The sequence below is a fragment of the Cenococcum geophilum genome, assembly GCF_001692895.1.
Source record: "Cenococcum geophilum 1.58 unplaced genomic scaffold K441scaffold_3, whole genome shotgun sequence".
NCBI lineage: Eukaryota > Fungi > Ascomycota > Dothideomycetes > Gloniales > Gloniaceae > Cenococcum > Cenococcum geophilum.
Genome location: NW_027137561.1, coordinates 2,663,436 through 2,686,293, shown reverse-complemented (window position 1 = coordinate 2,686,293; position 22,858 = coordinate 2,663,436). Strand labels below are relative to the sequence as shown.

Sequence of the window (22,858 nt, the reverse complement as noted above, 5' to 3'; positions counted from 1 at the left end):
GGGTTTTGGGCGTGGTGAGCCGCCATGCCGCTCACCCTCAGGGTTCCTCGGCTCGGTTAAAGTGGCCAAAGCTGGAGTGGAGTGCGTCCTTATCTTTCAATGCACCTGTCATGCTTTGGTGACTTGCAGCAGCATTCTACAGCACTCTGTAGCACTCTTCTATCCGGCTGGGATTTTCTTCTTCCATGCTTTTTCTCCAGGCAGTCGCGTCGACATGTTGCTACCTAACAGGAACTGCACAACGGTTCCACCAATGTATCTTACTTGCACCAACGATACATTTAAATGCCTGCAGTAAGCTTGGCGGCCAAATGCGGGGAGAAGAGCTTCCAAGATAGGTGACCCCCCTGAAGGTTGGCGTAGGTGGCGCTCGTTTCCTGTTTCCTTCCTGCTCTTCCTTGGCGGCACGGCCGACATGCCAGACAGGCCACTCGGATCGCTCAGATCGAGACGGCTATCTCCAGCAATGCCGGGAGCATCACTGGTACGTAGCGATCACTGCTCTCCGCCTTCCGACGTCTTTCGCTGAGTCTCAAAGTAAACATCTCTTTTTTCATATTTGACTCATTGTAATCATCATGCTATCCAGTGCATATTGTTCCGTCAATCGCTCCGCCAGCATCTAAGCACTGGCCATTCGCTCAGAGTCCCCGTCACTACGATATCGCAATCCTGCCTTGTTGAGCACCGCGGACCTCCCCAAACGTCACCTTAATATTTTCTCAACGCTTGCACTATCACTTCTGTCGCTACTGTTTCCCATTGTCTGCGGATGTCGTGTTCTATCCGTCACTGTTGAATATTGTATGAGGCCGGGAATATAGATCATTGAGTTATTTATTACAACAAATCAGCGCTGGCATGGCGCCATTGCCGAAGGTCGCATCACAACCTCCAACAAAGGGCGATGGCTTAGCGGAAGACGGCGACACTCAGCAATATGGGAGGTCGTCCTCCAACTTGAACGTAGAATTGGCTGCGGGAGGAGTCCGGGAATCCGACCGACGAAACAGTCAAGGATCACATCGGTCACCGAGCGCACCAAAACTACTCCGCAAGGAAAGCTCAAAATCAACATCTTCCCCAAACCCTCGATTCGCAGGTTCAGCCAATCCACCACCTCCACCTCCCGATCGTCGAACCTCCTACGCTCCCGCTGTATCCTCTCCTTTAAACCCTACAATTCCTATAGAATCAGTAGAGGCGAGGATCGACAATGAACGAAAGACAAGTGATGAGTCCAATTCCTCGACATCACCACCCCAGGGCGGAGGTGGTAATGGAGAGACCTTCACTGGCCGAACGCCGCCTCGCCCGTCTCTTCGTCGGCCGATAGTGTCGAAATCTCTTGAAATGACCGAGGCAGAGTCACTGTACAGGCAAAATGCTCCAATGAGCGTGTGGGACTTGGGTTCCGATTATTCTCGATACTTCAATCCTTTTTCGGATAGTCGACGGAGTTCGTTTGTTGAAACATCTACACCACTGCCTCGCTGTAATACCGTAGCCGGGCCCAATGGTCTGAGCTTGCCCTCAGGTTCCTCCGGCACCCCGGGACTGGCCCCGAATCCATTTAGCACGCCCCGTGCTTCCACCACAAAATTGAATTCTGATGCGGAGGCTGAGAAGAGGTTTTCAATGTTCTTGGATGATAGGTTGGGAGCACCAATTTTGGAAGAATCGGGTCATACTTTTCGTCTCTATGCACACGAAAAAGAGGATGATGATGATATGCATCTACCGCAGCCTAACGACGACATCAAGTATAAAGCAACGCTACGAGATCGATTCACAAGAGGTAACATTGTATCTACGTTTGGAATGTTATTTATGTTGATTGGCCTCCTTTGCGTTTTTGTGGCTCTTCCCGTGCTGGCATTCGGTGGAATCATAAGCTACGGCACTTACCAAACCCCATTGGATGAGATGTGGAAAGGTGGACCGCCAGCTGAGGCTTGGGCAATCGTGAATAACCGCACTTATCCGCTTTTGAAAAACATCAGAACTGGCTTGATAGATCCTACGACTCCGCAAAGTGCAATGAGCAGAACGGATATTAATGGAGACGAGCTGGAACTTGTGTTTAGTGACGAGTTCAACGACAACAACCGCACATTTTACGAAGGAGACGACCCATACTGGTTCGCGCCTGATATTTGGTATGGGGCCACCGTAGACCTCGACTGGTATGACCCTGACGCTGTAACTACATGGGAGGGCACGTTGGAACTGCGTTTGGATAAATTTCCAAACCATAATGTGAACTTCCGTTCTGGGATGCTGAACAGCTGGAATCACCTGTGCTTCAAAGGTGGTGTTTATGAGGTCTCAGTTTCGCTTCCGGGACCTGCAGGTGTGATGGGTCTGTGGCCTGGGGCGTGGACGATGGGTAATCTGGGTCGGCCAGGCTACTTGTCAACCACAGAAGGAATGTGGCCCTACACGTATGATTCCTGCGATGCAGGAATCACGCCGAATCAATCGTCGTACGATGGGCTATCCCGTCTCCCAGGACAACGTCTGCCATCATGCACTTGCCCTGGTGAAGACCATCCCACGCCTGGAAGAGGTCGTGGTGCGCCCGAGATTGACATTCTAGAAGCCGGTGCGAGTTACGCTGGGCTGGGTATCATCACTCAGTCGTACCAGGTCGCGCCGTTTGACATTTGGTACTACCCAGACTACAATTTTACCATGTTCCCTGACTACCGCATCAGCTACACAAACGGTTACACGGGCGGCCCGTTCCAGCAGGCCCTGTCTGCAACGACCAATCTTAACCGGGATTGGTATGACGGAAAAGCATATCAGAAGTATGCGTTTGAATATGTGCCCGGCGAGGGCGAGCAGAGCTACATCGCCTGGTATGTCGGCGACCAGATGACATGGATGATGGATGGGCGAGCCATTGGCCCCAACGGCAACATTGCATCTCGCCAAATCTCGCAAGAACCAATGTCGCTGGTGTTGAATCTAGGGCTAAGCAACTCGTGGACGTACATTGATTGGGCCAGGCTGGTGTTCCCCACCGTGATGCGGGTTGATTATGTACGCTGGTACCAAAAAAAAGGGAACCGTTCGGTCACCTGCGATCCGCCGGGCTGGGAGACAACCGAGTACATTAAGCAGCACATGAATGCATACACGAACCCTAATTTCACGGTAAGTGAAGCCGTCGCCGCCATTGGGTGCGGAATGCTGACCTCGCTGGGCGCTGCAGAAATGGAATGAGACAGGCCACGCCTGGCCGAGGCATAAGCTTAACAGCAATTGCTAAAGCTGCTAGAGCTGCTAAAGATACTCGAGCGGGTGTGTCTGGCATATGCCGTGTCGAGGATATAGTACCTGGGAACCCAAGAGGCGTGGTGGCTTGGCAAAATGGCTAGTGCGCATGCAACATCAGGAAAGTACAGGACAGCGTCAAGGCTCCCCCGGCCCTTCTTTGGCCCTCTTTGGCCTACTCCGGTCGGCCTGGCCTGCCTCGGCCTGCTTTAGCCCGCTTTGGCCTGCTTGGACCCTTCGCTGCCTGGGTTGTGTCACGTCAGCAAAGTAACGGTGGTCTCCGCCAGCCACGCCTCACCCCAGCTTATCGGCCGGGGGTGTGTAGTGCATCCCCGAAATAGGTACCGGGCCGTTTAGTCACCTGCTCAGCCTATCAGGCCGATTTATTCCCAGCCGGGTGGGCACCCTGCAATTCCTGCCCTTCCAACCAAAAGCAAGTAACCGAAGAAAAACGAATGACTCTCAACGTCTCTCGTCTCTCACGTCTCTCACGTCCCCATGTTATTCACCCTGCTCACTCATCTCGCTCACCCTTCCTCACCGCATGGCGAAGTATTCTCGCTACTGTTGACCGTTTCCTTGTTCCCCACGAGGCTCTTCATGATCAAACCTGGATAACTACCGGCGATCAACACCACATCTGCATCTCACATCCTTGTCATTGATCGGGCACACCGTTCGTATCGCCGCAGCCCACCTCTCTGATTGCCGACAACACATGCACCCGCTATTCTGAGCAAAGCAATACTCCGTGCTGCTTCATTCTGCACTGTCCTCACTCGCTGTTGCCCTCTTGCCTTCGTCATCCTGCCTTGCATCTTCGCTTCGCCTTGCACCTTCCTCATTGCTTCGACTTCCTCGCGGCTTTCCTCGCCCGAGACTTGGTGCATTAAGTCACGGCCAGAATTGAGCAGTCAGTGCTGCTAAATTCCGGCCACGACTTAACGCACCAAGCCTCGGCCCGCCCACCTCCATTATTGCGCTCTTCTCGCTGCTTTCTTCCTACCCTCATGTACTGTACATTTGGCTCTCAAGGCCAATTCCCTAATCTGTAGTCTCTATATTCACTCATCATTCGCACATAGACGCGGCACGGCATACGTACACTTATAGACTCTTCTTTCACGACTCTTTCTATTCGCGCAGTGCGCTCCGCGCGCAGTATACTTCTCGCTATCACTCCACGATGGCACACTCTAGAACCATTTGCATTGGCGCAACACGACTGTTATATTCACGGCGCATGACACGACGTCAGGAATATAGAGGGAGGAAACGACGCACACTTATGGGCGCTGGAATGGGCTTTATAGTAATGCTAATACACGAATACTCTGAGCAATCTCCAGCTTTGTACGAGACTTGACGTGAAATCGCATTCCTGCACGGTGCCGAATCTGCCTTTATCCTAGCCCTACATACTACTCCAACTTCATACTTCCCTAGGCATCTTCCTGTGAACTCACCACACCCTCTCCTCTCCTTAGAACCTCTAAACTCTCTCACCTCTACTTGCATTGGAATCATGTTCTCAGGAAAAGCTTTAGCCAAGCTGTCTCCAAGCCCACAAAGCCTTCTAGTGCCTTAGCCATTCGATCCCCAAGAACCCCAAGAACCCCAAGCCGCTGAAAAGGTCCAAGTTCAAGCAATCGAAGCACTTCCAAGCCTTCCCAAAGCCTACTGCCGAACCCAAGCACTCCAATCGCCCAGACCTAAGAATATCCAAGAACGCCAAGCTCTCTCCCCCGCACCAAAACGAAGGCGCCCATCACAAGCCCATGACGAAACCCATCCCGTCTCGTGAAGATCCTTCGCGCAGCATCTCCGACCAAAAAAGAAAAAAGATTCCAGATCAACAAACCCCAGACCCTAGACCCCCCAGCCACCCCCTTGGGCCACTCAAAAAATCCCCGAGCAAGCAAGTCCTACCCTATCCCAACCATGCAGCATCCTCAGAACTCAAAACCATCCCCTCAGCACCCAAATCCTTATCTCACGCCACCCCGGCTCGCTAGTTCGCCAAGTCGTCATGCAAGACATCCAATAACACAGTCATCCAACAATACGACTCCCGCGCCCGCGAGTGATCGCGAAGGGAATGGAGGGGGGCGGAGCACTGCGACATGCGGGCATCCGCTCCGCCCCCACCCCCCCCCCTGACTTACATTATCTGTCTCTCTCTTGAGCAATCGATAATCGGCCCGCGATCCGGAAAGTGGAAGGAGGAAGAGCGTTCGGCGGACAAATTTAGCTGCCTTGCGGCTGCCGTGTCGAGTTGCTTTGTGAGGCTGGGCTTCTCTCTCTTTTTTTTAGACCGAGGAGGTGTGCGCTGGACTGGCCCGTTTCATGCGGCTGGGAGGGTTGGTGTTTGGGTCTGAAAGCGTGCAGAGGATGCAGAGGTCGTGTTGGGAGGGTACAGTGCAGAGTGCAGAGGGAGTGCGGTTGGGAGGGTCAGGGGATGGCGAAGGGGGTTACGGACTTCGGCTGGAGTGGGACGGAGAGGTGCGGATAGGGGGATGGTCGTGGGCTCTCGAGTCCAGACAACGGCGAGAGAAGAGGTAAAGGGCTCTCGAGCAGAGTTGAATGTAGATGGACGTAATGGAGTTTGTATAGACTCCATCTATTGTCCATTGAAGCTGGCTCCTAGAGTTTATTCAATCCACTTTCGGCTCTCTTCCCGAGCCAAATCAGCGCGACTGCGGTAGCTGTTGAAGGTGAGGCAGTTTCTGGAGGCCAAACAAGCACATGAACAGCAATTGGTGAAGACACCATAGGGAAAAAGAAGTATTAACATTGCTCTACTCTTCTCCATTATAAACATTAAAGCTAACGTTCATCGCACAGGGCGTAAGAGTGCGTGATATATACGAAGGCAGGCAAGAGGACGTCCATTCCACCCTCAGACTCCCTCCAAAAGCCAGCCCAGAGAGTTGCTTTCGTAGGAAAGACGTAGGAGTCACGCAACCAGCGTCTCGGCCAGCTTTCACAAATTACCTATTCCCCTCTTCCGTACCTCCCTCCAGCTATCAATCTTAGACCGCGTATGAACAGTAAAAGAAAACTCAGTCGTGCATGTTTCGTGCATGCCAGAAGCACCGGCATCCATTAAGGTGCTAGTATCTAGAAGGGGAGGTGATAGAGACCGAGTGTGAAGGTAAAAGAAAAGCAGATTATATAGCGGTGAGAAACACCATGGATAACACAGGCCCGAACTTTTGGTTTGAGAGAGACATGAGAAATTAAGAAATAGGGAAGAGTACGCGTGTAATGGCATCGCATCTATCTTCATGAGTGATGAATTAGGGTTTGCTATTCCAGTGTTTTGGGGAAACGCAGTAGGACACATTCCGGATGTGATGGCTTTCTCCGGCTTCGGCCTTTGAATAGAAGAGAATAACTTGCTTCAGTCTTAGCATGTAGATTTTGTCACAGAAATCTTCATCATTTTGTTATTCCGATTAACTCTTGCTGCCTCCAGGCGGCTGCTTCGTCAACCTCTTCCTCTTCCGCCTCGCCGATTCTGTACTCTCACTCCTTGAGTGCCGTGGTTCAGATGGCAGCTGAGGTGGAGCTGGTGACGGATCTCGTGATTCCATGAGACCCTGCTGCTGCTGTAGTTCTATTGCCAAATCCTCGCCAGGAGCTGTTCTGACAAAGCTGGCACGAGCGAGGGGACTACGTCCAGTGCGTGCAGCGGAGTTATACGACGCCGACGAAACACGGTCGCCGGGATGGTGGCTCGAGCGAGGTACGGTCAGAGAATCACTTCCGACCTCTGTCGAAAGAGGAGAGCGGGTCTGGCTAGCTGCTCGAGAATCATTCATGGAGTTAATGCTGCTATCGCTATTGCCACGGGAGTGTGGTGGCCGCTGTGTGGGTTTACCATTGTAGGCCGACTCATCAGAAAGGGATTGAACAAAGTCTTGGAAACCGGGTTCCGGAGATTTGCCATTCGAACCATAGGGCAGGTTACGCTCAGCTTCGTAGAATGCACCACCAGCAGGCCGTTGCGCAGCTTGCGTCTTGTGATACAAGTGCGCGTCTTCGGGACCCATTATACTTTCTACACGGCGTGGCATATAAATTGAATTGCCTGCGGAGGTAGCAGTGACGACCGAGTCCATTGAAGAACGAGGGTGAAGAGGAATGTGAGGAGCGTTTGGGTCTCTGGGCATCATGTCTGGAAGAGTAAGACCAGAATCGTTGCCCTGCTGGTACCAGCCGCCTGGCAGTCTCTCCGCAGGTGCGAAACGGCCTTCTAGATGGTCCGATGGTTGCAGTGGTAGGGCCGCTGATCTTCCGTTCTGTCTCTTTGACTGTGCCTCTACTGCAGGTTTGAATGTCTCTGGAACGACGTTCAGGTCATCGCCGGTTGCCTCAGCATGTTCGATGGCTGCTTGAGGTGTTGTCGAGGGGTCTGCTGCTCCAGCATCTGCACGAGGTCCTCCCCAAGTCCGTTGGCCAGCTGTGAAAATGCCGTAGACCATATAGAGCCAGTTGAAAAAGGGGTTGATGATGAACATGATCGGGTAAAGCATGATCTTATACCGTCCGAGTTTGGCACCGAAGTAGAGCATTAGTACCCAATTGAGGCCCAGCGAGATTGCAATAAAGCCAACTGGCAGTTGGTTGATCTTTTGCGATGTTGTAATGAGCGAAATAACCATAATGAAAAACAGTAAGGCCGTCGTCCGAATCGTGTTTTGCATGAACCTGACAATGCAGAGGACGGTGTACCGTTTCCAGAGTCGAATATCAGTCAGCATGCAAACCTCATTCGTGATAAACCCAAGGAACCATCGTCGACGTTGCTTCAGAAGACTTCGATAGGTTTGGACGGCCTCGGTCTTGCAAAAGGCTCCTGTGTTCATCTGGATCTGATAACGTTCCTTTGCGCCGATCATGAAAAGATGGGTTAACCAGCGATCTTCGCCCAAGTGGCACTTTCCGTAGTCGAAGAGATCGTCGCATTGCTCAGCTTTATCAGCGAAGTAGTATTTTGCCATTTTACGGAAGGCTGAAAAACGCAGGATAGTCAGAGCACCAGGCAAACAGGTGACAGCACCACAACCAGACTCCACGGATCTTTCGAAAAGTTGCCCGTGGATGTATTCCATGTCCTGGAGTATAGTAATCAGAGAATTCTTCTCAGTGGTGGAGGTGATGACTCCAGTCATTGCGAGCATATTCTTCTTGCTGCCAGGCTTAAGTTCCATCTCGTACATAAAATTCTGAATGCAGACCTTATCCAGAATGCAGTCGGAGTCGATGAACAGAACGAAGAGGTTGTCATTGCGCTTGAGATATTCCGTGTAGATCTTGTCGATCAGTCTGAACGTCCTCTTTTGACAGTGTCGTTTCCCACCATGGGGGAAACGAGAGACGGTGATACGGGTGCTTCGGTATGTGACGTCAATACTCTTGGGATAGGTATCCAGAGTCAAAGGCACGCCTAACTTCTCAATTGTGTTTAAATAGAGCTCGTCTTCCTGGTCTCCGTCAAAGGAAAGGAAAACGTGCAAGCACGATGGTGGATATTCACAGTCCACTAGAGAATCAACAGTTCTAAGTAAAATCTCCGGGACTTCCTTGTAGCAAGGCATTATAATAACGACCTTGGGCGCCGAAGCCTCATCTAGCACGGTCTGAATCCTCTTTTTCCGTCCAATTGAGTGAGTGACCAATTGGTAGACACACATCAGCCATGGAATTGTAAGTAGAGCGGAAAATGACCAGAAGGCGAACCATTGTAGGAAAGTAACCATCGCGAGGGGAAAATATTGGGTTACCCGCGCAGGGAGTGGAAGTGTTACTACCATGATCGGCAAGAAAATAGCTCTGGGAATTATGTCAGTTGACTAAGTAGAGAAATGAAGGTAACAGCTTTGGCTAACCGAAGCAATGTGAAAAAAACCATCATGATGACTGCGAGCACTTTTATGCTTATATTCTCTGCTTTTTGGTAGACCTTCACTAGACAGTATAGAAACGCGGCTAGCCATAGGAACCATTCTAGGAAAGCCGCCAGCATGACGGTGCCGATAATGGCAACATAAACAATCTGGAGTTATATCTATTAGCTTTCCATGGCGTGTGAGGCCTGTTCAAGTTTGAGGAAACCTACATCTTTCACTGGCCATGGCTCTGTAATGGCAGGGACTCCATTCTCGCTGACTGCCCGAGCGACGACTTCGCTCCACATGTTGGCCAACAGATATTAGGTAGAATTATGTTTAAGATTCGCGCACAGGAGAAACGAGCAGTGTACAAATAAAACGAGCGGTTGGTGAATTAGGCGTTGAAAAAAAGTGACATGGGCGAACAGTCACGGTGGAGTTCCTGGGCGGTCAGGAACAGGTTCGGGTGGCTGCAGTTTTGCAGTCAGCGTGCAGTTCCAGCCGGGAATTCAATGGTTTTAAGGTAACCTGCCTAAGCTAAACCTCAGCTGGATTCCCACAGAAAGGCGATTAAGAGACGGACACAACGACAGGCTCAAGAACTTCCCGGTGGTAGCACAGCACTAGCGAACGGTTTTGAAGAGAGATTGTGTAACAGGGTCGGAAACGACAGTGAGAGAGCTTCTGGAAGGGTTGAAGAAGGCCGTCAATCGGAAAATGCCTGATGGAGTTGCGCGACGTTACAGAGCATAAATTTAATCGATGGATCCTTGGCGATTCACGAAACGAATGTGGAAGTGGGGTACGTCATAGACGAGAGAACCGTTCGAGCAAAAGCTGAAGAGATTCAAAGAATTATGAAGAACGGCGAATAGAGTAGTAGAAATACCCTGACTTAAGGAAAGAGGAGAGGGAGAGTATGTGGGCCAGCGAGGATACAAAAACCATCTTCTACCCGATCTGCTCCAGGGACGGGATGGGCTCCCGTTGCAATGAACGAAGGGCCAGCTTGTCCCGAGGCGCCCAGATGCCAAATCGCGCCTCTACGCCCACTCTGAGGCAGGCATCACGCTGCTTGGGCAAGGCTAGAAGGAGAACGTGGGCCCCAGGAAATGCCTCAGATATTTTTACTCGCCACTCCTTTAGCCTAGGCTGGCACCATCAGAACGTTTGCGCCCCCTGGCGACACTCAGAACATCCTAGTTAGAACGGCTACCATCATGATGCAACGTGCCCTATCCGGCCACATCTAAAGAAGGGGGACGGACAAGAGTTGCTCTTTCGGTCCAACACTGAGTACAAACCCGCAGCTGGAGTTACCCGACCATCAACGGCTCTCATCAGTAACTTCATCCTCATCCTCACGCTAGCTTAGCGATATCTCAGCGGCATCTGGTAGTCGTACGTTTGTAAGGCGGGTGCGGCGCCTATGGCCAAAACCGAAGCGTAACGCGTGGTCCAACGCGTGGTCCAACGACGACGGTGCCGCCACCACAGCGTGTGCCAAGTTGTTCCGTGCCCCTGAAAATCAAAAGCCACCCGCTTTGCCCAATCGTGGGGAAAGAAGTGGCTGATTTGCTGATGTAAAAATCAGTTTCGCTCCAACTTGCAAAGTGCTCAGCAACAACCAGAATTCGCTAAGACACCAAAATCGAGGCCGTCTCTACTACTAATGCATCGCCAGGAAAAACTAACATATACTACAGCATCCATCTCGCCGTTGTACCGAGGATACGTAACAGAAAGCGATCCCGCCAGCTTGGCCCTAGAATCCACGGAGGCTTCACGTTTCGGGGAGTATCCACCACCTTTTCTGGGTTTCCCCTGCTTGCCCATCCGGAAGCGAATGCCGATTAGGAACGCCAAAGCTAAATTGCGTGCCACGACGTGCAGCTCGAAATAGTAAAACTACTTTTGCTACGCTGCGAAACGAACGTGCCGCACTGTTCTCGCCTTTGTTGATCACGTAACGCCTTGCGTGACGGCATGCGGCGCATCATTTCAGGTGATACGCTGAGTGTTGACTCTAGAGATCCATCATGCCGATCTGATAGACGTGATGTGGCAATTTGACAGCCAAGCCCTGCTGCGAGTCATTTTCGAGGCTGAATCTGTTGGACGTCATGGACTGCCATAAGAACCTCGAGCTGCGAAATCGTATTTTTCCCGCCACCACAAACGCACGCCGCTCCTGTTCCACGCGCCGATCATGAGCTCCAGCCAGCAGTCTTAAAATAGATATCCACACCGAATATTTCTTCGCCTTCATAACATGAAAGGAAGCGGCCCTCTATTGACGTGTCGTTACCGGGGTTTCGCATTTGGCAATAATCCTGTGCGACGGAAGAGGGCACTAACGATTTTGGACGGATCAGGGGCAGAGCAAGGAAGTAGGACTTTGCCAAGTATAACGAGTAGATTGACATCTAATACTAAACGCTGAAGCTAATTATCACTACAGCTCTCGAAACTCAGAGCACTGGAGCTTCCTTGACCACCCCTGATCTAGTATCCATGACGGTTCGAGTCTGTTACAAAGGTGTCTTAAGCCATTGTTGAGGCCGTGGTGATAGGTCCGCAGTTCTCCAACCACAACCAGAAGAAATGATCATCTGCTCCCATCGTTCAAGGGATTCGGCAACTTTACGGTCACTGTACTGGATAGATTCTATATGCATGGCCAGCTCATCGGTTTAATATTAGAACCACCCTGAGATGGATAAAATTCAGGTTTGAGATTTTTATTGCTTTTTGCGACCTCTTACGATGAGTCCAATCCTCACCAATTGGAGGAACGAACCTCCACCCATGTGACGGCGAGTGGAAACAGGGAATCTTTCGAGTAGGCACATCCAAATAGGGGTAATGCATTCATTCAAGCGAGCTAGACTCCATATAAGGGCTATCCCGTGCTTCAGTTAAGTCTGAGGTATCATGGCAAGATCTTAAATGAAGATATTGAGGCTGAGGCCACATTTCGGTACCAAAGCAATACTAGATGTGAGCCGCAAACTAGCCGTGGATGTTCGGGAAGTTCACGACCGCGTTGAGACTATACAGCCTTGCTCAAATAAGGTTGTTCGGGAGGTTCTAATCGCTGGGCTGCATGGCTTGGACAACTCTCTGATGGGTTGCTGCTTACCCCGCGAGCACTTCGCAGGATTCTGGAGACTTTCTGTCTTGTTCAGTGCCTGAATTTGTGATGATTGCAGAAGTTGAGGAACACATCACGATTCTAAGATAGTCTTTTAATGATTGCAACTAGAAAGATTATTTACTGCGCCCTGGGTCCTTTGTATGGGAAACTAGAGAATAGAAATTTAGTATGATGATGGTTGATACCAACCGTTCAACTCTGATTGCATGTTCACGCGTTGTGACTTCATCGAGATTCAGAACCAGTCGGTGCTCGCTTAGAGCTGCGGCGATAAAACTGACAAGCGCGCGCTCCCACGGTGCACTGGCTGCAAGGTACCGTTGCCCTTCACGTACTTCCAATTCACTTTATTTCTTGCTCGTAAATATCGTTGGCGACAAACCTGAGTCATCTAACCGACCGTCAAATGCAAACTTTCGCTGCGTTGAGCTCGCTACTTTTCCATGTGTCTGACCCTTGACGTACACGCCCTGCTATCACCGCCCACCACCCCTCCAGCCGCGCGGGATAGCTTCCACCAACATGGAGAGACAGAGAAAGCGTGAGCGCCTCCCCTGTAACGCGTACAGGTGCATATGCTAACCAGGCTTTCTACTCGCAGGCGAGTTGGGTGAGCAGAATGCCCGGGCCTGGGCCGGCGAGAAAGGTACGACCTTTAAACGCGCTCAACAAGTTCTATGCTCATCAGTATCGCAGATGTCTTCCCCGTACAGGACTCGCTGGACTCATCTATGAAGAAAAACACTGCTTTCATTAAGCGATTACGGACAGCCATCACTGCGTTGTCACAAGGCCAATTCCTCCAAGAAATCCGAACCTTATCACTTCACAAATACCTCTCGGAGATCATATCAGCTTGTTATGAAGGCCTGTGCAGACTCAAATCCCCAGGAGAGATTGCGGCTGGAGTCGAAATTGTGAGCGCCCTTCACCAGCGGTTTGGACCAGGAGAGTTTACTGGATATATTGGATGGTATATTGGAAGAGGCTTAAGCACGCCGGATAAGACTCACCTTAAGGCACTACCGCAAGACGTTCGCGAGAGGGAAGAGAAGGAGCGTCTCGCACGACAGCGAGTCTTACTGCGCATTGCGACGGAATTATGGCTTGTTGGGGTTTTGAGGAGCTTGGACGATGTCACTAGGCCTGAAGAGGCCGCAAAGGCAAAGGAAAGTGTGAAATTGGGGGATAACTCAAATAAGGGCAAGGCTGCTATTAATGGTGTTCGGTCTGAAAGCGCGGACGTGGAACCTTTTCCGCTTGAAGTTCTTAAGGATATGCTGGGTCACGACCGGGAACGTGTCAATCTTCCTCTGGTAGTTATTTTCGTCAAAGCATTTGCGTGGGATGTGCTCGGAGCCAAGACTTCATCTGCGGAAGGCCGCAAGACTGTTCTCGAGGATGGTGCAACTACCACGGCTGCCGACAAAGGCGGAGATGTTACTGGAACGGACGAAGAAGACCCATCGACTAAGGATCCGCCACTTACCACATCGGAGTTGCAGCAACGATTCAAAAACATTCTCCTTCGCTACTTCGAAGACGTCAAGGCGCATCTTGTCAAAGATCAGAAAACTCTGGTTGCCCAAGGACGTCGTAATGCAGAGGCCTACGTCAAGTCCGGGGAAGTATTCGAAGACCGCCAAGCCAACTATGAGAAGCAAGTCAAGGCGCAGGAAAAGCTTATCGCCAATGCACAGGTGCTAGCAGATGCTGTAGGTGCAGACATGCCGGACTTGAAAGAAAAGGACAATGCCGCAGGCGCAGGAGATGGCACGATTGGACTCGTGAAGGCCGGAGACTATCTCCGCGGACAAGGCGAGGGGCCGGGGATTTGGGAGGATGAAGAAGAGCGCCGTTTCTATGAGAACGTTGTAGACCTCAAGGACCGAGTACCGGGCATATTACTTGAAGAACCCAAGAAAAAGAAAGCCGACAATGATGAACAGGTTGGGAAGAAGGCCGAAAGCAAGCCTGCCGCGGCTGAACCAGAGCTAAAAGAAAAACCAGAGCCCACTCCAGAGCCCAAGCCTACAGAATCTGATGACCAGTCTACTGCTATTGCAAACAAGTCAGTCGGGGCACAAGTGGACGCTATCCTGGCCCGCTTACCAGAACTGAATACGAAGGATATGGTGGACCAGGCCGCAATGGACTTTTGCTTTCTCAATTCCAAAGCTTCTCGGAATCGACTAATCAAGGCCGTTCAAGACGTTCCAAAGGGCCGCTCAGACCTGCTGCCGCTCTACTCGAGGCTTATTGCTACTCTTGGCAAGTACATGCCAGACGTTTCGCAAGGCTTGGTGACATATCTTGATGAGGAGTTCCGTAGCCTGCAGCGTCGCAAATCAAAGGATTTTCTAGGGCAAGTTCGTACTCAGAATGTGCGATACCTTGCTGAGTTGACCAAATTCGGCGTTGTCCCAGAACACGTTATCTTCCACTGTTTGAAAGTAAGCCTCGATGACTTTTCAAGGATGAATATCGAGATCATCTGCAATCTACTCGAAAATTGCGGGAGATATCTTCTTCGTAATCCGGAGACTTCGCCACGCATGAACTCGTTCCTAGAAACTCTCCAGCGCAAAAAGGCAGCTCAACATCTTGGCCAACAGGAACGCATGCTGATCGAGAATGCCATCTATTACGTCAACCCTCCAGAGCGATCTGCCATTGAGCAAAAGGAGAGGACCCCCTTGGAGCTGTTCCTTCGCAAGCTTGCCTACCAGGACCTCAGTAGGCGCACCCTCGACAAAATTGTCAAGCAAATCCGTAAACTTCATTGGGAAGAAGAAGAGGTAAATTTTCTAAGAGGGATCCGAAGCTGCCGCTCACACATGATAGGTTGTCAGCATCATTCATAAGATCTTCACTAAGCCTGGCAAAATCAAGTATAGTAACATACATCTTCTTGCGGTTATTCTCGGCTCGCTTAACCGCTATCACCAAGAGTTTACTATTACGGTTATTGACGACTTGCTCGAATCGATCACGTTTGGATTGGAATTCAATGACTTCAAGTTCAATCAGCGACGTATTTCTGAGGTTAAGTATCTTGGAGAACTATACATCTACAGGATGGTTGATTCACCAGTCATCTTTGACACTCTATATAAGATTTTGACATACGGACACGGTGGGTCATTTTCTCCGTAAACATACATTATTCTGATACACGCAGATGCTGACGTTAAGCAGAAGCTGGCATACCAAAGCCTGAAAGTATCAATCCTTTGGATCTGCCCGATGATTACTTCCGCATCCGTCTTGTCTGCAATATCCTCGAGACTTGCGGCATGTACTACGACAAAGGTGTTGCTAAGAAAAAGCTTGACTTCTTTCTAACGTTCTTTCAGGTACGCGGCTTGGAATTTCTTGACGAATTTGCTAACACAAATAGTACTACATTTACACCAAAGATCCTCTGCCAATGGACATCGACTTTCTTATTCAAGACGCCTTCATGTTGACAAGGCCTCAGTGGAAGCTTCTCACCAACTTAGAAGATGCTACTCATGCCTTTGCCGAAGCTGTCAAACAGAATTACCAAACTTCTTCAGTGGACAAGCCTACAGAAGTTGACGAAGGCGACGAAGGATCTGCTTCGGAGGATGACGGAGACGTTGCAGACGATGAAGATGTACAAGTTCCAGACGTTGATGATGACAAGTCATCTGGCGAAGAAGCTGATGTCAGTTTTTCTTGCCACTTGGTAGAGAATTTAGCGCTAACGTCTTTGTAGGTTACGGGAGACGATGAGCCACAAGATCAAGCTTCAGAGGATGAGGAAGAACGAATTGTCGTCACTCGCCAGGAAGACGAGCGTGACCCAGCAGCTGACGCAGAGTTTGACCGCGAGCTAGCCAAACTGATGTCCGAGAGTCTAGATTCTCGTAAATTTGAGCGCAAGCCCGTGTTTGACGTTCCTCTACCAATACGACGCGCTCGCGAAGCTGTTGCTTACGCTGAAGATAGTGGAGGGGAGGCGCCAGCTCCGCCTGCTCCACCAAACACGATGAAATTTTCTCTCCTAAGCAAACGCGGCAATCGACAGCAGGTTTGTTGATGGGTGGCGGTTCGTTGAAGATATGGCTGACGAGTGTCGCAGACCCGATCTATCGATCTGCCGTCTGACTCGAATTTTGCTGTTGCGATGCGTAGCAAGCAGCAAGCAGAACGAGAAGAACAACAACGTATCAAAAATCTCGTCTTGAACTATGATCTCCGGGACGAGAACGAACCTGATGGTGATTCCGAATTTCTTTATATACTTCAACCCAACCCCAACAGAAAGTATACTAAGACAGGTCAAGGCCTCGACAAGCAACACAACCCATACACGCAGCCGCGCGTTGACAAGGCCGGCAGCAACCGTAGCAATCAGCGAGCTAGAAAACTACAACTGAGTGATGTCGACTGGTATGGCAACAAACGTTCATCATTCCAATCCCAACTTTCTTTATCCGACAAACAGCCGCTCGCAGCGGACCCAACTGTGTCTGAGCGACGGGATTCTCTTCTTTCCACCCCAAATTCCAACCTTCCTTCTTCGCATCAAGCTCAAGATCGGTGGCGAAGCACGCGCTCATCTTATCGGCGCAATTACAGAACAGTTGGCTGACTGTGGGGCCCTTTGCCGGGCTTCTTTTGCAGGACTTGATTGATCGCTACTTGCTTTACGAAGCATCAATTACCTTACTTGACACACTCCAGTATTCTCTGCTGCTGCTAGACTTCGAATAGCGAAGACAGACAGCGTCATCTGAGCGGTTCAGTGCTGTGTTAGCTCTGAGCCAAGTCTGAAAGGCTCTCATCTGGCCGCCACCTAATGCTGGTAGAACATTGCCTTTGGGTGATGCCAGGTCCTCTCTGGGTGGCCAGCGTAGGTCTGGCCAGGTTTGCTATGGAGAGCACTCAGATGTGGATGGCGATGACTGTAGTTCTGGTTGAAGGTCTTCACTATAGCCATCCTACGGGGCCTCAGGTAATCAGATTCCCAACTTCAAATTGGCGTTGAAGATATTTTCAGTTTGATTCTCATAAACGACTGCTTCTGCAAGCACTCCAACACTTTAGTTAGTCCAACCGTAGTCTCTCTTTTGTCCACCAATCTACCCTTTATCTGTGTAACCGACGTCGCATGCTCTAGTTAGCGTTGGTACTGGGGTGAATCGCGGTGAATTCCCCGCTTTACGCCTTAGCTGTTGAGCTGAGATGATTGTTACGTCGTTTGAATAATACGGAGTCGCTTCCGAAACACCAAGAAACACCAAGAAATTGTACATGGGCCATTATAACTGGTCAAAGCTCCTAAAAACCTCAACGATGATCGACAGGAAGGCGCCCTCGGGGAGAACAATATAATACCAGACTTGGCCTAGAAACTGCTTATGCCATGACCAGATTCCACCCTTTGATATTCGAGATACCTGCCGCATTGGGGAAAGCGCCCTCCCCGCGTAACAACCCAACATTAGGTAGGTAGAACGTCACCGTGCCAAGCCTAATGCCATCATTTCAGCAGTGGGTCCCATATCAAAACACTAAAAGGGCCTCACCTGATTCTCACTCGCATTGTCATATAAGCTGACTGGCGCACACTAACTCCTCTGCAACTACAACGCTCTTCACAGGTCTTGCGCGAAACTAAACCTCTAGAGCAACAGATAGTACTGAGAAATAACAAAAATTACCTCACTAACACGAGCACTCACTCCACCACCACCACCACCACCACTCAAACCTACCACAATGGGCGACAACTCTGCGCACCCGTCCTTCCTCTCCACCCACCCCGCCCTCTCCTCACATGCACCCTTCGGCGCCGGCACACCCTCCCAATTGACCCCGAACACGCGCTCCGAAGCCGAAGCCGCCCTCTCCGCCAACTCCACGCAGCAAACCGACTCCGCGGCACCCACAACCCCGGCGCCAACCAGCAGCAGCGCAGCGGCCCACATCCCATCCACCGACTCCGACTCCGCCCTCGACGCCGCGCGCGCCGCGTACCGCCGCCCGCCCAACCCCATCCGCACGAGCACCTCCAACTACGCCGCCGCCCTCGTCGCCGCCACCACCTCGCCCACCAGCGCGGCATCGCCAGTCTCGCCTCTCGCATCCGCCTCCGCCTCCGCCGCCGCCGCCGCCGCCGCCACCGTGCTCCCCGCGTCCCCGCTGCCCGTCGACGCCGCGCACGGCGTCGTGCCGCTGACGGGCATCGGGGCTGGGCAGGCCGAGGCGATCAGGAGGGCCCAGCCGACGGGGCTGGGTCTCGGCCGTCTGGGCCGCCAGCAGAGCTGGAGCGAGCAGGATATGAAGCATGTGTACAGCCAGCGGTTGATGGTTCCGGATAGCGGCATAGCGGAGGATGCGGGGTATTCGAGCGCGGGGCCGGGGGAGGGCGAGAGGTAGGGAGTGGTGGCCGAAGGGTGAGGGTGAGATGGAGGCGGGTAGGGAGATGTCTTGAGGCTCGAGGTGCTGCCGACCAGCGGGGTGTTTTGGTTAGTAAGGTTGTGGGAGGTGCTGGTGGTGGGTCGGGGGGTTTTTTCTCTCCCCGGTTACGAGGTTACAGATGAAGGGATTGGCGGTTGTTGTAGCCAGTGAGCTCACGAAGGGATTTCGAGCCGTTTTGAGACCGAGCCGATGCTCGTTTATGAAGAGATAACGGCCTGTTGTACTTATAACTCTCATCCTTCAAGATGTGAGAGAGTTGAAAACCCCATATAATACCAAAATTAATAGACTTCAATAGTAATCCCACAAATCCTCGCCAGTCATTGTGGTGAACTCCCATCCTAGCCTCGGCCTATTATGCGCAAGCTAGTTAATTTTAAAAAATTTGCATTAAATAATTTTAGCCGCCCGCCTATATTAAAACCAGCCGAGACGAGCAGGCCGTTATAGTTGTACATCCCCAAATCTATAACACGCCCACCCCTCTACCCAACCCGATCCCCAAGCCCACCATCCCCGACCCAAATCCCGACCTAAACCCCAGCTTAAGGCCTCGGAACCCCGAACCAGTCTTTTTCCGAACCCAAGCAGTGACATGAGAGGAGAAGAGCCAAAAGTTTAAGCTATGCCGCAAACCCAAGCAACAGGCGCCAGGCGAAAAGCCAACAACCAGTCAGCAGTAGCAGTAGCTCTCTATCTAATTCCCCTTTCTAAACAGGCTCTCTCTTTTGCTCCGAATCCGTGATGATGAGTAGAATAGTGGTGTTTCCAAAACACGCACCGTCGTACTCCGTGGCCGCCCCCGTTGGCATGGCTCTCTCTAACTAAGTGTAACTCCGCATTGCGTCCAGGTACCCGGACCCGCCTCGCAGATCGTGGTCGAAGTCCTCGGCAACCTCGAGCACGCGCTTGATGTGCTCGAGCGAGAAGCGCTCCTTCTCGCTGATGGCGAGAGACTGCGCCGTGCGCACTGCATTCTTGATCTAGAAGCCAGAGTTAGCTATGATGCACCACAATGAAAATGAAGGCGGGAAAGGGGAAGGGGAAAGGGGGAAGTATCGGCTCACCTGTCGTCCATTCAAGCTGTTCCGCGCCAACGCATCATAGTCCTTCTCTGAGAACGGCATAACCTCGACGTTTTCAACCACGCGCACCTTCTCGACAAACGTCTTCCAGATCTCCTTCTTGGCCTTGGGCGTCAGCTCGCCATAGCGCAGAGGCATATGGATACGCGATTGGAACGCGTCGTCGAACGTCTCGACGCGGTTCGTCGTCAGGAACAGGATGCCCTGGAAATACTCGAGCAGCCGCAGGAAGATAGACACGAGCGCGTTGCGATGGATGTCGTGCACCTCTCGCTTCTCGAGGAACACGTCGGCTTCGTCGAGAAGCAGCACTGCGCCCCATGAGTGCGCGATGTCCATGATCTTCTGGAGCTCGTGTTCCAGCATCCGGCTATCTGTGCCCAGCTCGCCGGCGCTGACAGCGTATAGCGGGCATTTGAGGTATTCTGCGATTCCCTCGGCCGTCAGGGTTTTTCCTACACCAGGAGGTCCGTGCAGGACGAAGACGAGACCGCGACCTTTGCCTTGAACGACATCGTCGATGGTTTCGGCGGCATGGAACTTGTGGCTGGACACCATTCCCTTAACAATAGACTTGTGAGCTGCGGGGAGCACAAGAGAAGAGAAAGCGCCCTCATTCCATTCGATATCGCGAATGCCGCTGAGCGAGAACTCAAGCCAGAGCTTCTCTGAAAACGCGAAGCCCAGAACAACAGGCGAGGCAATCAGCAGCTCCTCTTCACTGAACTGGTGGCTCTTCGTTCCGTCCTTTGTCTCTACCGAGTCGAGTTTCTCTACCTGAATCTCGCGGCCGTCTTCGTCAACAGGGACGGTGATGACGTGTACTTTGTCCTCTTTGTCAAAGACTACCTTGATCTTGGTCCGCTCCCGCTCTTCCTTCTCTTCACCATAGTTCAACGGTCCTTCCCCACCCTCGGCAGGACCATCTTCGGAAGAAGAATCGCAGCAGTCAGAGCATTCGTCATCACTACTGTTATCGAAAGGGTCCTCCGCATCCTTAGGCTTGATCAATGAAATCGGATAGTTCGGGTTGATTCTCCGGAAGATAGCAGGGTCGACCATGACACGACCGTTGATATTAACCTTCGCAACCATCTTCTTCTTCTTCTGGAAAGCTAAGCCTTTGTGAAATCGGTAGTTCATGCCCTGCATCGCCACAAACCGCTTACCCCGTTCAATCAACTGGTTTTTAAGGCCCTTGGGGTCCTTGTGGTACTTGAGGGGGTACGTAGCTAAGCTTGTGATCTTTCGCGGACCTTTGAAAGACTCTACATGGACTTCGAAATCACCTAAACCGAAATGCTTTCCATCGTATTCAAGATAGCGTCCCTCGATACAGTACCATTCTCCCTTAATGAAGTTACTCTCCTTATTAGCGTAGTCGACCTTGAAACAACGAGGGTCGTCCACAGAGCCATAAGTAGGAGTGTAAGCAATGGAGTTAGGTTTGAATAAGGCCCAGAGGAGATCAAAGGTGATGTTGCCGGCTTTTAGCATCGGATAGAGAGTCTTCTTAGTGTCTTCATAGTCTTCGTCAAGATAACTCACAAGAAGCTTGCAATGGGCTATTTGCAGAGCAATTCGCTTCTTTATCTTCCGCTTTTTCTCTTTCTTCAGTTGTGCCTTTAATGTTTTCTTATAGTGGGTGTAAATCTCTTCTAAGTAGAGGAATAGCATGTTTGGATCGACCTGTAAAGTATTAATTGCAAGCAATGCGAAAGTAAACTTACTGTCACTTACGCTTGGTTGCTCTTCTACTAGTGAAACACCCTTAACATCCTTCATGACCTCTGCCAGTGCCTCGCGAAGAGGCTTGGACTTGATATCAACAACTGTGTTGCGATACTTGTTCTCCCAATCGAATTTTCTTCGTACAGTGAAAACCTAGACTTATTTAGCAAGCGTCCTATAATATAGTACAAAAAGAATTAAACACTATTCCGTAAATATAAATCCCATTACTCCGCACACATCAAATAGATGAAGCGTAATAATAGCCGCAGCATGATTTATTGCAAACTTAATCGTACGCAAATTCATATGAATAGGATTTATCAAAATCACACTTACATATTCATTGAATTCATCCACCTGGTCTTCCGCACTCTCAGTAAGCTTATAATTATGAATAGTACCTGGAAGCGGTAAGCGGGTATCTGAAACATTTCCATATAATATACGTACTATCCCATAGCTGGTCTACTCGCTTGTACTCCATCGTAGAAGCCCGTTTGCTTGACCGTTTCTTCGCCTTCTTCTTAGACTTGCGGCTCTTCTTGCTAGCCTGAGCAACTTCGACCTCAGGGTTTTTAGGCTTCCTCGCACTCACTCTTCCAACAAGGGCCTGCTGTTGTAACCTAGCCACTTGCAGCGCTGCGAGCTTAGTCTGCAGCTTCGCCTCCTCATCCTCTTCCGCCGCCTCCTCCGCACTCTCCTCGCTCTCGCTCTCTGTTTCCTGCGCCTTGCGCGACTTCTTTGATCGCCGGTGGCGCCGTCGGCTGTCTTCTTCTGATTCAGAGTCGGAGGAAGAATCGGAAGAGTCCGGATCAGACTCGGAATCAGATTCGTAGCGCTTCGCTTTGCGCCTTTTCTTGTCTTTCGCTTTGGCTGCCTTCTTCTTCTTCAGGGCCTTACGTTTCCGCTCTTTCAGCTTCCTCCGCTCATCCTCGGACGAGCTTTCATCAGAGGATTCGGAACAAGACTCGTCCTCCGCATCCGAGCTGTCCTCCGACGAACTCTCTGACGACGATCGATCCTTCTTCGCTGCCTTTTTCGATGACTTAGAATGTTTTGAGTGCTTCATGCACTTCGACTTCTTCTTCTTCTTCTTTGGTGCAGCAGAGTTTGTCGCAACGTCGCTGCCATTTACATCGGCCAGCGCTGACGTAGCTTCAACGGCCTGCTTAATCTCCACGTCTTCGGCACCATTCTCTTCCCGGGCATTATCCATACTGGCCTTGCGCAGAATATCGTCAAAATCAAGC

General features: G+C 51.0%; 7 protein-coding genes across 7 annotated transcripts; 4 read left to right on the top strand and 3 right to left on the bottom strand.

Annotated features, from left to right (window-relative positions):
• Positions 1 to 861: 861 nt before the first annotated feature.
• K441DRAFT_536546 (glycoside hydrolase family 16 protein) lies at positions 862 to 3,277 on the top strand (the record flags this gene model as incomplete). The annotated part of the gene is made up of 2 exons (XM_067642423.1): positions 862 to 3,162; positions 3,221 to 3,277. 2 exons carry the CDS (start codon positions 862 to 864, stop codon positions 3,275 to 3,277), a joined length of 2,358 nt encoding a protein of 785 aa, XP_067509330.1.
• A 1,485-nt stretch (positions 3,278 to 4,762) lies between these two features.
• Positions 4,763 to 5,432, top strand: K441DRAFT_652065 (uncharacterized protein). The gene has a single exon (XM_067647307.1). It carries the CDS (start codon positions 5,061 to 5,063, stop codon positions 5,295 to 5,297), a length of 237 nt encoding a protein of 78 aa, XP_067509329.1. The 5' UTR covers positions 4,763 to 5,060; the 3' UTR covers positions 5,298 to 5,432.
• Positions 5,433 to 5,491: 59 nt separating this feature from the next.
• On the bottom strand, positions 5,492 to 5,941 carry K441DRAFT_652064 (uncharacterized protein). Its single transcript, XM_067647306.1, has one exon. The coding sequence runs from the start codon at positions 5,900 to 5,902 to the stop codon at positions 5,627 to 5,629; it is 276 nt and encodes a 91-aa protein (XP_067509328.1). The 5' UTR covers positions 5,903 to 5,941; the 3' UTR covers positions 5,492 to 5,626.
• A 799-nt stretch (positions 5,942 to 6,740) lies between these two features.
• Positions 6,741 to 9,484, bottom strand: K441DRAFT_537361 (glycosyltransferase family 2 protein; the record flags this gene model as incomplete). Its single annotated transcript, XM_067642477.1, has 3 exons — positions 6,741 to 9,120; positions 9,177 to 9,343; positions 9,407 to 9,484. 3 exons carry the CDS (start codon positions 9,482 to 9,484, stop codon positions 6,741 to 6,743), a joined length of 2,625 nt encoding a protein of 874 aa, XP_067509327.1.
• Positions 9,485 to 13,013: 3,529 nt separating this feature from the next.
• On the top strand, positions 13,014 to 16,957 carry K441DRAFT_537085 (ARM repeat-containing protein; the record flags this gene model as incomplete). The annotated part of the gene is made up of 6 exons (XM_067642456.1): positions 13,014 to 15,134; positions 15,181 to 15,472; positions 15,532 to 15,692; positions 15,737 to 16,027; positions 16,079 to 16,393; positions 16,445 to 16,957. 6 exons carry the CDS (start codon positions 13,014 to 13,016, stop codon positions 16,955 to 16,957), a joined length of 3,693 nt encoding a protein of 1,230 aa, XP_067509326.1.
• Positions 16,958 to 17,892: 935 nt separating this feature from the next.
• On the top strand, positions 17,893 to 18,923 carry K441DRAFT_652059 (uncharacterized protein). Its single transcript, XM_067647305.1, has one exon. The coding sequence runs from the start codon at positions 18,088 to 18,090 to the stop codon at positions 18,745 to 18,747; it is 660 nt and encodes a 219-aa protein (XP_067509325.1). The 5' UTR covers positions 17,893 to 18,087; the 3' UTR covers positions 18,748 to 18,923.
• A 690-nt stretch (positions 18,924 to 19,613) lies between these two features.
• K441DRAFT_537278 (uncharacterized protein) lies at positions 19,614 to 22,824 on the bottom strand (the record flags this gene model as incomplete). Its single annotated transcript, XM_067642469.1, has 5 exons — positions 19,614 to 19,772; positions 19,857 to 21,563; positions 21,615 to 21,758; positions 21,945 to 22,009; positions 22,059 to 22,824. The coding sequence occupies 5 exons, from the start codon at positions 22,822 to 22,824 to the stop codon at positions 19,614 to 19,616; spliced, it is 2,841 nt and encodes a 946-aa protein (XP_067509324.1).
• Positions 22,825 to 22,858: the final 34 nt, after the last annotated feature.